At 42.1% G+C, this 14,656-nt stretch overlaps 1 protein-coding gene across 1 annotated transcript in view; it reads left to right on the forward strand.

Annotated features, from left to right (window-relative positions):
- The first annotated feature begins 5,660 nt into the window (after positions 1 to 5,660).
- BBS4 (Bardet-Biedl syndrome 4) overlaps positions 5,661 to 14,656 on the forward strand; it is a 74,991-nt gene continuing 65,995 nt past the window's right edge. The window contains exon 1 of the mRNA XM_014455009.2: positions 5,661 to 5,702. Within this exon, the coding sequence (XP_014310495.1) occupies positions 5,679 to 5,702 (24 nt within the window). The 5' untranslated portion in view covers positions 5,661 to 5,678. The remainder of the gene's footprint in view (positions 5,703 to 14,656) is intronic.

The raw sequence follows: 14,656 nt of genomic DNA on the forward strand, positions 1-14,656 counted from the left end.
AGGACCAACTAGAAATTAAGCATACACTGACTGAAATAAAGGATATTATGCAGAGTTCCAACAGCAGACTAGAGGATCGCAAGAATCAAGTCAAAGATTTGAAATACGAAGAAGCAAAAAACACCCAACCGAAAAAGCAAAATGAAAAAAGAATCCAAAAATACGAAGATAGTGTAAGGAGCCTCTGGGACAGCTTCAAGCGCACCAACATCCGAATTATAGGGGTGCCAGAAGAAGAGAGAGAGCAAGATATTGAAAACCTATTTGAAGAAATAATGACAGAAAACTTCCCCTACCTGGTGAAAGAAATAGACTTACAAGTCCAGGAAGCGCAGAGAACCCCAAACAAAAGGAATCCAAAGAGGACCACACCAAGACATATCATAATTAAAATGCCAAGAGCAAAAGACAAAGAGAGAATCTTAAAAGCAGCAAGAGAAAGACAGTCAGTTACCTACAAAGGAGTACCCATACGACTGTCAGCTGATTTCTCAAAAGAAACTATGCAGGCCAGAAGGGAGTGGCAAGAAATATACAAAGTGATGAATGCCAAGAACCTACAACCAAGATTACTTTATCCAGCAAAGCTATCATTCAGAATTGAAGGTCAGATAAAGAGCTTCACAGATAAGGAAAAGCTAAAGGAGTTCATCATCACCAAACCAGTATTAAATGAAATGCTGAAAGGTATCCTTTAAGAAGAGGAAGAAGAAGAAAAAGGTAAAAGATACAAATTATGAACAACAAATACACATCTATCAACAAGTGAATCTAAAAATCAAGTGAATAAATAATCTGATGAACAGAATAAACTGGTGAGTATAATAGAATCAGGGGCATAGAAAGGGAGTGGACTGACTATTCTCTGGGGGTGGGGAAGGGGTGTGGGGGATGCGGGAAGAGACTGGACAAAAATCGTACACGTATGGATGAGGACAGTGGGGGGGGTGGGGGGAAGGAAAGGGCAGAGGGTAGGGTGGGAACCGGGTGGAGGGGAGCTATTGGGGGGAAAAAGAGGAACAACTGTAACAATCTGAACAATAAAGATTTAGTTAAAAAATAAATAAATAGCCGAAACCGGTTTGGCTCAGTGGATAGAGCATCGGCCTGCGGACTGAAGGGTCCCAGGTTTGATTCTGGTCAAGGGCATGTACCTGGGTTGCGGGCACATCCCCAGTGGGGGATGTGCGGGGGGCAGCTCATCGATGTTTCTGACTCTCTATCTCTCTCCCTTCCTCTCTGTAAAAAATCAATAAAACATATTAAATAAATAAATAAATAAATAAATAAATATATAAATAAATAAAATAAAAAATAAAGATGGGGACAAGTCCCACTTTGGGGAAGCCCAATTATTTGTGGTGAGGCTGAACACATGACAGAGATTGCAGGAAAGTCCCAGCAGCTGCCAAGAATTCTTGGGGACTCTTCCTGCTCTCCCTCTCAGGACTTCAGCCGCCAGAAACCCTTAGCTAGTGAGATTTCTGTCTGTGTGTCTGTAATGTAATGTTGGCTTTCTATCTTTTAGGGACTTTAGTTTGCTCTTCCCTGATGTATGAATATAGGAAAGTAAGCTATACTGGCTGGGTTGGGCAACAAGATTAATGTTTCCATGATAATGGGCAATTCTTGAATGAGAATGGACCACATCCCAAGGATGACTCCCAGGTCCCGAGGGCATGGGACTCCCAGTCAGGTTATAATGTCCTTTCTTTGAACAGAAAGGGCAAGCATGGTTAACAGAATAATTGATATTTCCCATAACTATAACTAGTCCCCAATGTTCTGTTTTTCCCCACAACACTGGGAGGAACAGATCTGTAGAAGTACCCTCTAGCAGTGAAGTGGGGGCATTCCTGTTCTTATAGAGAAAAATAAAATACTACTTTCACATTGAGTTGTCCCTCTTACAAAATTAGTCAAGAAAAATGCTTTAGGTAATAATTGGCTTTAAAATCTCAAAGTTGTTAAGACATAATAAATAGATGTAACTAAAATGAAGAATTTATGATAAAACTTCAGTAATAATTATAAATATGTTAATAATACTAGTAAAAGTCCAGTCATTCAAGAGGAGATTGACTATACTCTCTGTTGAAGAAAGGGAACAGTCGTCCTTCTCCCTGTAAAAGTAAAGAAACCTAAAAGAGAACAAGGGCAGACGGAGAAATGAGATCCTTGTCCTGCCTTCCTCTCTCTATGTGACCAGGGGACAATCTGAGGGAACAGCCAAGATGGCGATTTACAATCCCAGCCACCCCTCAGGAGGAGGGCTGTCCTGATAAGGCCCTGCCCCTGAGGCCTCTACGCCGCCGGAAACCAGCACTTTCTAGGTTGCAAAAGGAGTTGGAGCAATATAAAAAAAAAAAAAAAGTTAAAACCTCTGCTGGAAGACAGGTGACTTAGCTGCCAGCTAGACCCATTTTTGGGCCCATAAGTGTATACACAGACCTGAGTTAAGCGCAATACTATTCTCAGGAATACTATTCTCAGGAAAAGAAGGGGGAATGATTTTAAGGTCAGCTATGGCTATCTGGGAAAGAGAGCACCTGGCTAGCCCTGGTGTGCTTCCAGCAGATGTAAAATTTCCAAGCTCAGGAGCCCCAGTGGGACCTTAACAACAAGGCCCATAGAGGACACATGAGAGATCTCTCAGGGAACCAATAATTAAAGGGATTAGGGTAGCAGTTCCCTGGTCTCAGAACCTAAATAAAACCTTCAATATTCAGCAAGGCAAAGAAGAAGGACCTTCTGAATTTTACCAAGACTAAAAGATCAAATGAGGAAGTACTCTGGGCCAGACCCTGAGGACTTGTTGGGCCAAGAAATATTAAAAATTATATTTTGGCCCTGACCGTTTTGGCTTAGTGGATAGAGCATCAGCCTGCGGACTCAAGGGTCCCAGGTTCGATTTCGGTCAGGGGCATGTACCTTGGTTTTGGGCACATACCCAGTAGGGAGTGTGCAGGAGGCAGCTGATCAATGTTTCTCTCTCATTGATGTTTCTAACTCTCTATCCCTCTCCCTTCCTCTCTGTAAAAAATAAATAAAATATCTTTAAAAAATTATATTTTGTCACCAATAGTTGTCCTGACATCTCAAGAAAACTACAAAGTTAGAGAACAGGAAGAATAGAAGTGCAGAAGAACTCTTAAAAAAAGACTCACAAGGTCTATGTACATAAGATAAGAAAGGCAGAAACAGAAAGCTAACATAATATTCACAACTGTAGAACAAGTGGCCCAGGGAAGGGCTGGCCCGGAGGGCCAGGAACAGAAGCCACAATAGTATCACCCAAACCTTAGCTTGTTATCTCTAAGGAAAAATATTGCAGTTTTGAATTCAAGCAGCTAGAGGTCTGGGGACTGACTGTGGGGCCAGCTCCCTTCTCCCCCAGCCCTTTCCTCCAGCCTCATAGGCCTATACATAATTTTCCAAAGTCTTTGATAACTTAAAGGCTTTGGAGCATTCCTGGGTTAAGTAACAAACATCTAAATATTTTGAAATAACAGGATACTGAAACATTAATTAATTTAAGTTAGCCTCTTAGGGAAAATATAGGGGATAGATTTGAATCTATTAATGAATAAGTCTTGTATTTTATTTGAAATATCTCTTAAAATGTGAATGTATTGCTAATGTGAGGAATATTAATTACTTACATGCCACCTAAAAATTAAGGTTTCTAAGGGCTTAAAAATTCAAAAATTATGAAAAGAAGTTATGGTTTTGGTATCATAGAGAAAGCATGAGGCGTGAAAATGCACTTTGAAGGAGAAAGGAAATGGTTTCTAAAGCTGGTTATTTCTGAAAGTTGTAAGATTTCTAAAGAAAGATTTATTAAAGTTATAAAATGTTTGTAAAAAAAATTGAAAAGAAGTTGAATAAATGACACAGGCCAATAAGCCAGAATAAATAGAATAGGGAAATTGAAATAAATAGCAATTTGGAGCCATCTAGTAAATCCTATCTTCCCTAAACCAAGGACACTTAAGAGTAAATGATTTGCATTTTGCCTCCCTAAACAGAGAGTAAATAGCTTATATCAATGTACTCAGGGAGACTGATAACAGAAATTCAATTACAGTGGGGCCTTGACTTACGAGGGACTTACTAGGGACCAAATTTCTTAAGATACTGGGTATCTCTTCTACTTTAATCTCTCTCAGGTTAGAAGGCCTCCTGACCCAAAGCCCTCTTGATTTTCTAGTTCATTGCCATTGACCAGAAGACTATGTTTGTTTTAATCAAGATTTGGAAGGGAAGCAAGTTGGAACCCTCTTGGGAAAGACCCTACGTGTCTTGCTTACCACAGAGACTGCTTTTGGGACTGCAGAGTGAGGTTGGACCCATCACACACGGGTTAAGGGCGGACACACCTCAACTTGAACAGCCATACCAGGACATATCCCCTTGAAATTTATGCTAAAAACTGTGAGCTGTCTTAATAACCATCATGTACTGAGTTCTATTTGCTTTAGGGATCTGGCAAATTGCAGGGGCTTACAATGTGGGCTGGAGAAATGTGTACAATGTGGATCATGCATACACATTTAAGTTATTGATTATAGATAACTTAAATGATTTGTTATCATTTCAGCCTTTAGGCCAAAAGGTTGGCTAGGACTAGATTTAGGAATAGATGTCACAGGACAAGATCCCCTAGGCTACTGCCACCACCATGCAAATAGAAGTAGGATATAAGGGAACAAATGCCTGGGTGGAAGGATTAAATATTCTGTACAGGCCCTAAATAAAAGTGACTGTTACGCTTGTGCGGCAGGAAGGCTAGAGGCCCAAGTGGTCCCATTTCCATTCGGATGGACCTCAGACTGTAATGGGATGGAATATGTGTTTGCCTTGTACCAGGAGGAAACTGCCTGGGGAAACGCTTCCTGTAAGACTCTTCCCTGTTGTTCTCATTCAACAGAGGTAAAGAGCAAGGTCCACCACCCCTCCCCCCCAAACAATCCGGCCCCGTCCTGCGACATAAACTATACCTCCTGCCTCTCAAGGGGGGAAACAGTGCTCAGAGTTTATGAGAAATTTATCCAGATGCGTAAATGGCCAAATATTCTTAGAAGCCAATCATGCTGCACTGTCGATACCCCGTGCTGATGCCTGGTGCTGTTATGGGGGACCCCGACTTGTGGCCTTGCTCAGCAAATGGAGTGGAACTTGCGCTCTGATGTAATTGGCTATCCCTTGCACTTTGGCATATCGTAAACCTTTTTCAATGGACAAACTAGGAAGAGGAGAGAGAGCCCAGGGGGCTCCATTGATCCCCATATGTACAAAAATCTCATGGGGTTCCAGGAGGAGTGCCAAAGGAGTTTAAAGCTAGAAATCATATTGCCGCTGGATTTGAATCTGTCCCATTCTGGTGGCCCACTGTAAACAAGTTTGTGGTTGGAGTAATTATATTTACTACTAGAGGCCCCGTGCACGAATTCGCATTCCCTCATCAGCTCCTTTTGATCCAAACAGTATGTGGGGCAACATCCAACCCTTCCCCAGCTTCCTGAAAACCCTCAGTGGGGTGGGCAACCCCCCTGCCGCCCGCTTTCCACCTCCTTCCTTCTCTGCTCAGGCCCCTCCCCTCTTCTCCAGCCCTACAACTTCCGTTTGTCCGGTCGCCTGGGAAACCGCTTACTTCCGGTCGCGCAGCTGTGGGCGAGATGGCTGAGGAGAGACAGCCCACGGTGAGCACAGATTCTGTTTTGTGTCCGGGCCGCCAGGCGGGACTGGATGGGGCCGGGCCTGCGGGACCCGCGGAGCCCAGCGGCGAGGCAGGCCGTCAGGCGGCCTTGGTTTTTCGCAGCTGCCCCTGGACGAGGGCGGAGGCGGGCGAGCTCGCGGAGGGCGGCAGGCAGGGGCCAGCTCCCGGGAAGTGGTTTGCCGGGCGCAGGGCTGAATTCTTTGCAGCATTTAGCCTATGGCTCCTCTTGGGGTCACCTGAACGGAAAAGGGGGGTTTTCATTAAAAAAATGGCTCTTTCCTCGCCCCATTTCTTGCGTCTCATTGGGTTTGGAAAGGCACTAACCATCACTTGTGCAGAGGCAGGCAGCTCCTTTTAATCCCCCGGATTAGGAATTGAATGTGACAAAGCCTGGAAGCATCACTGCCTTCTGCCGATGGGGCGGGGCCATGTTTTCTCTGCTGTGATTAAATTTAGGATAGGACTCTAGTCTAGGGATTAAACTCCACAGAATTGCCATTACGAAGTAGCCAGGTGGATTCGGGGTGACCCAGTAGTAATTTTTGAGGCGTGTATTCATAATTGAATGTAGTTACAAGTGTGAAACTTTGTTTTCCTTATTTTAGTATTGGGTTTCAGAGCTTGTTTTGAGCATTTGTTAGAATGACTTTAGTTATTCACTCGGAGTTTATTGATTGCCCTTTGAAAAACACCCCGGAAAACAAAGACAAATGTTGACTGTTACAGAGCAAGGCCAATATTATTATCTGTTAGAGGGGTCGCTTGTTTTCTATTCTTTTTATATTAGCAGAGAAACTAAATTATTTTAGTGTAATCAGAAAACTGAGTACCAGAGCAGGAGGCCCTATGCAAAGATTTCTGTAAACTACGAATTAAAAAAAAAAAGCATAATTAGTGTTACTAGGTTTTCGATATTGGAAACATACCAAAGAAAATACTTCACCTACATAATCTTAAATGTAAAGTATCATGTAAGATATCCTTACTACAAATATTCTTTTTTTAAAAATATATATTTTATTGATTTTTTACAGAGAGGAAGGGAGAGGGATAGAGAGTTAGAAACATGGATGAGAGAGAAACATCGATCAGCTGCCTCCTGCACACTCCCCACTGGGAATGTGCCCGCAACCAAGGTACATGCCCCTGACCGGAATCGAACCCGGGACCCTTGAGTCCACAGGCCGATGCTCTATGCACTAGCCAAACCAGCCAGGGCCAAATATTCTTTAGTGTTTATAGTAGGTATAGATAGATAGGTGTTCACAGGTAGTCTGTGAACTTGATTTCTGTGAAGGCAGAATAAACCTGTGATTTTGAGTCTCTAATAGTGTTTTAAAGGGAATGGCTTTTAAATATATATATATTGATTTCAGAGAGGGAGAGAGAGTTAGAAACATTAATGATGAGAGAGACATATTGATCGGCTGCCTCCTGCATGCCTCAAACTGGGGATCGAGCCTGCAACCCAGGCATATGCCCTGACAATGACCTCCTGGTTCATAGGTGAATGCTCAACCATTGAGCCAAACTGGCTGGGCAGGGAATGGCTTTTTTTTTTTTTAAATATATTTTTATGATTTTTTACAGAGAGGAAGGGAGAGGGATAGAGAGTTAGAAACATCGATCAGCTGCCTCCTGCACACTCCCTACTGGGGATGTGCGCACAACCAAGGTACATGCCCTTGACCGAAATCGAACCTGGGATCCTTCAGTCCGCAGGCTGACGCTCTATCCACTGAGCCAAACCGGTTAGGGCAGTGGTCGGCAAACTCATTAGTCAACAGAGTCAAATATCAACAGTACAACGATTGAAATTTCTTTTGAGAGCTAAATTTTTTAAACTTAAACTATATAGGTAGGTACATTGTTATTAACTTAATTAGTGTACTCCTAAGCTGGCCTTTGCTAAAAACGTCCTCAATCTGATTGAGGTACGTTCGCTGTGGTCGACCCCTTCCAACTCTCCCATCCGCACTCGTCTTGTATACTTGTTTCGTCTATCTCCTTTCCGAAAACCTACTTCTGCGCATGGGCCACGAAGTTTCAATCGCACTGTACGTGCACGCCCACACGTGGTATTTTGTGGAAGAGCCACACTCAAGGGGCCAAAGAGCCCCATGTGGCTCGCGAGCCACGGTTTGCCGACCACTGGGTTAGGGCAAGGCTTTTTTGTTTTGATATGACTTTAGCACTTGAACCTGAAATTTAATTATTTTCATTATTGTCAAATTTATTGCTAGCAGTGTTATACTTATAGTAGCTATGTTTTCAAGTTACCACTGCATGGAAATTTGAGTTTCTTCCTTTTTGGAAATGATCTGGCATCTTGTAATAAAATGACATGATAATCTTACTCCTAGACCTGTATCCTATCAAAATAGAAGCAAAAGCATATAGTACAAGTGTGTTTATTGCAGTACTATTTACAGTTGCAAAAGCTGGAAACAGTGAATGTCCATTGGTGAGGTAATGGATGACTTTTGATATTTCCATATGTAAGAAGAATATACAGCCATTAAAAAGAATGTTAGAACTATATATGTTGACTTGGGGGGATTTTCATGGTATATATTTAAGTAAGAGCTAGATGTGAAGTGAGGTATATTGTGTGATCTTAATTTCGTGACACAAAGAAAAAAATAGATCTGTGGATATGTGTGTATATATATATATATGGCGAAGACAAAGACTTAAAACTCATAGAGAGAACGTTTGAACAAATGTATAAGTAAAAGTCTATGATGAAGGCCTTGAGGCCAGAGATATCCCAGCAAAATGGAGTGAAACTAGCCCAATGTGGGGCACACAGGAATTCTGATTTGCTACCCAAGTTATTTATTTATTATTATTATTTTAAATATATTTTGTTGATTTCAGAGAGGAAGGGGGAGAGAGGGAGAGAGATAGAAACATGAATGATGAGAGAATCATCGATCGGCTTCGTCCTGCACACCCCACAATGGGGATCAAGCTTGCAACCCGGGCATGTGCCCTTGACTGGAATTGAACCTGGGACCCTTCAGTCTGCAGGCCGACGCTCTATTCACTGAGCCAAACCAGCTAGGGCTACCCAAGTTATTTAGATTAATAGTTCCTTACGGAGGAAAAATAGGGACTGATATTTATATTTTATTTAAGAATAAAATGGTTTAGAGATCTTTTTAAAAATACTGAGCAAATAGCTCTGGTTTCTATGATTTATGCTTATAACATTTTTTGTAATTCCCATTTTTTTTCAAATATATTTTTATTGACTTCAAAGAGGAAGTAGGGGAGAGAGAGAGAGAGAGAGAGAGAGAGAGAGAGAGAGAGAGAGAGAAACATCAATAATGAGAGAGAATCATTGATTGGCTGCCTCCTGCACCCCCCACACCGCGGTCAAGCCCACAACCTAGCCATGTGCCCTGATGGGAATCAGACTGTGACCTTCTGGTTCATAGATCAATGCTCAACCACTGAGCAACACTGGCCGGGCTAATTCCCATTATTTAATGTCTTCATATAAACAACTTTCTTCCAGTAAAGTTTAAACCTTTCAGAACATAAAACAAAATACTACTGCACTAGTTGACTTGGTTCAGATAGAGTACCTACCACATATCAAGCATTACATAAATATTTGTTAGCTGCACAAATGATCACAGAACTACATAAAAATGAAGAAGGAACAAAAAAAAAATTTATTCTTCATACATCCCAGCTATAAATGAAATCAGGTGGGTTAATAGAATTCTTTCCATCTCAGAATGTTTGGGGAAGTCTTTTGAGAGAAACATAAAAATATACATAATTTATTTTAATTCTATTTCGTGTACGAAGTAGGGTTGCTGACTTATGAAGATGCTTTTTGAACCTTTAAGAATCCTTACTTGGCCCTAGCCGACTTGGCTCAGTGGATAGAGCGTCAGCCTGCAGACTAAAGGGTCCCAGGTTCGATTCCGGCCAAGGGCACGTGCCTGGGTTTTGGGCTCGATCCCTGGTGTGGGGTGTGCAGGAGGCAGCCAATCAATGATTCTCTCTCATCATTGATGTTTCTGTCTCTCCCTATTCCTTCCTCTCTGAAATCAATAAAAAATATACTAAAACAACAACAAAAAACAATGGAGGTGTTGGTTTTTTTTTTTTTTTTAGCACTGTAAAACCAGCTTTGTTGAGGAATAAGTATATATACCATAAAATTTACCCATTTTAAATATATAGTTTGATTAATTTTAGTAACTTTATATAGTTTGCCAACCATCACAGCTTATGTCCATCACTCCAAACAATTCCCTTGTGTCCATTTGCAGCCAATCCCTACTTATAATCTGTGGAGAGCAGCTACAGTGTTTGGACAGGTTCAAGCCTCATACTAATGAGAGGGCACAGTCCTCTCGTGGCAAAGCCATGTGCAAGTCCTAGCTTGGAGGGCAAAGCCCTCCCAGCACAATGATAGCCAAAGGCTATAGTTGTAAGCTTGACCTTATAGTCCGAACCTGTGGTCCCACGTGGCTAAGTGATATAGGTTGCAGGAGGTGCAGCAAGTAAACAAAGCTTGATCAGGTGCATGTAATTAAGTAGATTCGAAACCCACGAGAACATTGTAAACATCTTGACCACGCCCTTAATTTGCCTCCTGGAATCTGGCTATAAAATAAAAACTCAGCTTGCAGGCTATGGCGCTGTCTCTCCATCAGAGAAGCAGCGTCCCACCTAGCCCCAGCTTTATTTTCTTGTCTGTCTTCTCCATCCTTTACCGCCCCCTCTCAGGTTCACCCATAGCTGTGCCGGTGTGGCACAGTAATCGAAATGCACTGTTGACCTGCTTTCTGTCTCCATAGTTTTGCCATTTCTAGCAATTTCATATAATGGAATCATACAATATGTAGTCATATGTGTCTTTATTTATTATCTTAAAATATATTTTTATTTAACTCATGGTTATTTTTATTTTAATTTATATTTCCCTAATGGATAATGATATTTGTTAGCGTCACCGAAGAAGGAACATATCAAGTAGGAACAAATGAAGATAAGGAATAGGAATGTTAATGGTCCTATGAAGGGTAGTAGCAAGGTATACCAATTTACATTCTTTAGCCAGTAGTCCCGTGATTGATGTTTGTGGCCCTTTCTGTTAATTTTTGGGTGGCATCCCTGACTAGGCAAGGCAGTAATAGAATATGCTTTGGCCGGACCTTTGTGGAAAGGCCAAGTGTGTTAAGATTACGGAGGAGATGTCCCAGAGGAGGGTTTTTTGTTTGGAGGGACAGAAAAATAATTCTCCATGGTGTAAATTAGGAAGAGGAGATAAGCAACAAAGGGATACCTTGGAAGCTAGACTGGAGGGAGCGTCCCCACTGTCTAATTAGGCTCTGGAGGGAGGAGGACAGTCTGATCTGCATGGTGGGCAACCCTCTGCCTTCCCTCTGAGGTTTGACGGTCTGTTTGATGCTTCTCTGTCTCTGGATCTATTTTTGTTCATCAGTTTATGTTCATTTTATTCCATAAATGAGTGGGATATGTACATATTCAACTTCATTACTTATGGGAAACTTTAAGGTGGTTATAATAATTTATGCTTCTTCCACTAGTTCCTGTTGCTTACATCCTTGATACTGTTACAACTTTAGCTTTTGTCATTATGGTGGATATGAAATGTTTATGTGATATTAATTTATATTTCCCTGATTTTTAGTGAGGTAGAGCATCATTGGTTGTTTCTTTTCTTTTTCTGTGCAATTCCTAGTTCATATGTTTTGATTATTTTTCTACTTTGCTATTTGTGATTCATATTTGTAGTTATTTCTAGTTTCTGGCTGTTAATCCTTTGTTATTTTTTGGTTGTGTTTTGTATTGCAAATATCATCTCTTAGTTTTCTGTCTTTACTTCCTTTTTGGAACAGAAGTTACTAATTTTAATGTAGTTGAATATTTAGATAATTTTATTTTTGAAATTTGTTTTTTAATCCCTGTTGACATACAATATTATATTAACTTTAGGTCTACAAAATAGTGATTAGGCATTTATATACCTTACAAAGTGATCACCGTGACAAGCCTAGTACACATCTGACATCATACATAGTTACTACAATGTTATTGACTATATTTGTGCTGTACTTTACATCTTCGTGATTGTTTTTGTAACTGGCAACTTGTACTTCATTCCTTTCACTTTTTCCACCTCTCTCCCAAACACCCACCCATCTGGTGACCATCAGTTGTTCTCAGTATCTATGTTTGCTTCTGCTTTACTTATTCTTTTATTTTATTGTTTAGATTTCACATGTAAGTGAAATCAGATGGTATATGTCTTTCTCTGTCTGACTTATTTTACTTAGTATAATATCTTATAGGTCCATTCATGTTTTCACAAACGGTAATATTTAAATTTTTTTATGGCTCAGTAATATTTTATTGTATATATGTACCACATCTCCTTTATTCATTTGTTTATCAGTGGACACCTAGGTTGCTTCCATATCTTAGCTATTGCAAATGGTGCTGCAGTGAACATAAGGGTGCATCTATTTTTTCAATTAGTGTTTAGATTTCTTTGGATAAATACCCAGAAGTGGAATTGTTGGGTCATATGGTGTGGGGGTTCTCCAGCCGTGAACAGCACGGCTAGAGAGTGAACGAGTCCTGAGTAGGGGCGACTGGGGATTGAGAAAAAGAAAGAGACAGACACAGAGACAGTAAGTAAAGCTGGGACCAGGTGGGACATTGTTCTCGGATGGGGAGACAGTGACCCAGAGCTAGTGCAGCACATTTATTATATACAGCATGGTACCAGGAAGTTTACTAAAGTTTAAGACAAAGGAAATTATGTGAAATCATGCTTAAAGATTAAGCTGCATTCTTTTTTTTTTTAATATATTTTATTGACTTTTTACAGAGAGGAAGGGAGAGAGATAGAGAGTCAGAAACATCGATGAGAGAGAAACATCGACCAGCTGCCTCCTGCACACCTCCTACTGGGGATGTGCCCGCAACCCAGGTACATGCCCTTGACCGGAATCGAACCCGGGACCCCTCAGTCTGCAGGCCGACGCTCTATCCACTGAGCCAAACCAGTTGCGGCAAGCTGCATTCTTCATTCTTGTGTCTTCTTGTAATTATCAGGCCTGGAGCCCGGATAATTGCATCCGTCCCGGTGCCTGGCTGAACTTAGATAATGACACCACCCCCTGGCACTTGAGCTATAGGTCAGGACTGACAACATTTCTGCCTTTGGCAAGGTATGTTTCCAGGACATGGCTTTGCCAACCTTTGCTCAGGTGCTCTCCCAGACCCTCTCTACAATATCGTAGTTCTATTTTGAATTTTTTGAGGAACCTTCATACTGTTTTCCATGGTGGCTATACCAATGTACAACCCCAGCAACAGTGCATGAAGTTTCCCTTTTCTCCACATCCTTGTAAACACTTATTGTTTGTTGATTTATTGATGGTGACCATTCTGACAGGTATGAGGTGATAGATATATCATTGTGGTTTTAATTTGCATTTCTCTGGTGATTAGTGACATTGAGAATCTTTTTGTTTGTTTGTTTGTTTTGTTAATCCTCACACAAGGATATTTTTCCATTGATTTCTAGAGAGAGGGGAAGGAAGGGGAAGAGACAGAAAAACATTGATGTGAGAGAGACACATTGATTGGTTGCTTGCCGCACATGCCTGACCAAGGCTGGGGATTGAGCCTGCAATGGAGGTACATGCCCTTGACCAGAATAGAACCTGGGGCCTTTCAGTCCTCAGGCCAACACTCTATCCACTGAGCCAAATTGGCTAGGGTGTATTTTTTCTTTTTCATAAATATTTTTTATTGATTTTTAGAGAGGAAAAGAGAGAGAGGGAGAGAGGGAGAAACATCTATGCAAGAATGAAACATTGATTGGCTGCCTCCTGCAAGTCCCCCACTGGGGGCTGGAAAGGGGAGGATTGAATTTGCAACCCTGACTGGGAATTAAACCAGCAACCCCTTGGTGTACAGGACGATGCTCAGCCAACAGTCAGACAGACCAGGGCAAGCATCTTTTCATATGTCTATTGGCCATGTGTATGTCCTCTTTGGAGAAGTGTGTATTCAGGTCCTCTGCCCATTTTAATTTGGATTGTTTTTTTTTTCCTTTTGCTTTTTGATGTTCAGTTGTATGAGTTCCTTATATATTTTGGATATTAACCCCTTAAAGCATGTATCATTGGTTAATATTTTCTCCCATTCAGTATGTTGTGTTTTTGTTTTGTCAATGGCTTCCTTTGCTGCACAGAAACTTTTGAGTTTGAATTTGTTTCCCTTACACGAGGACACATAGCCAAAAATATTGCTAAGAGCCATGTCAAAGAGTTACAGCCTGAGTTTTCTTCTAGAAGTTTTATGGTTTTAGGTCTTACATTTACATCTTTAATCCATTTTGAGTTTATTTTGTATACTAGAGGCCCGGTGCACAAAAATTTGTGCACTCCGGGGGGAAGGGGGGGTCCCTCAGCCCGGCCTGTGCCCTCTCGCAGTCTGGGACCCCTCAGGAGATAACGACCTGCTGGCTTAGGCCTGCTCCTGGGTGGCAGAGGGCAGGCCCAATCCCTAGGTGCAGCCCCTGGTCGGGCTCAGAGCAGGGCTGATTGGGGAGTTGGGGCGCCGCCCCCTGTCATGCACAGAGCAGGGCGGATTGGGAGGTTGCGATGCCACCCTCAGTCACGCTCAGGGTAGGGCTGATTGGGGGGTTGGGGCACCACCCCCTATCACACTCAAGGCAGGGTCAATGGGGAGGTTGCGGCGCCACCCGCTGTGATGCACAGAGCAGGGCCAATCAGGGGGTTGGGGCGCTGCCCCGTCACTCACAGAGCAGGGCCAATCAGGGGGTTGGGGCACTGCCCCCCCCCCCCCCCCGTCACGCACAGAGCAGGGACCCATGAAGGGGGTGGGGAGCTCTCCCCCTGTCACGCACAG

This window comes from Myotis lucifugus, unplaced genomic scaffold (genome assembly GCF_000147115.1).
Source record: "Myotis lucifugus unplaced genomic scaffold, Myoluc2.0 scaffold_41, whole genome shotgun sequence".
Lineage (NCBI taxonomy): Eukaryota > Metazoa > Chordata > Mammalia > Chiroptera > Vespertilionidae > Myotis > Myotis lucifugus.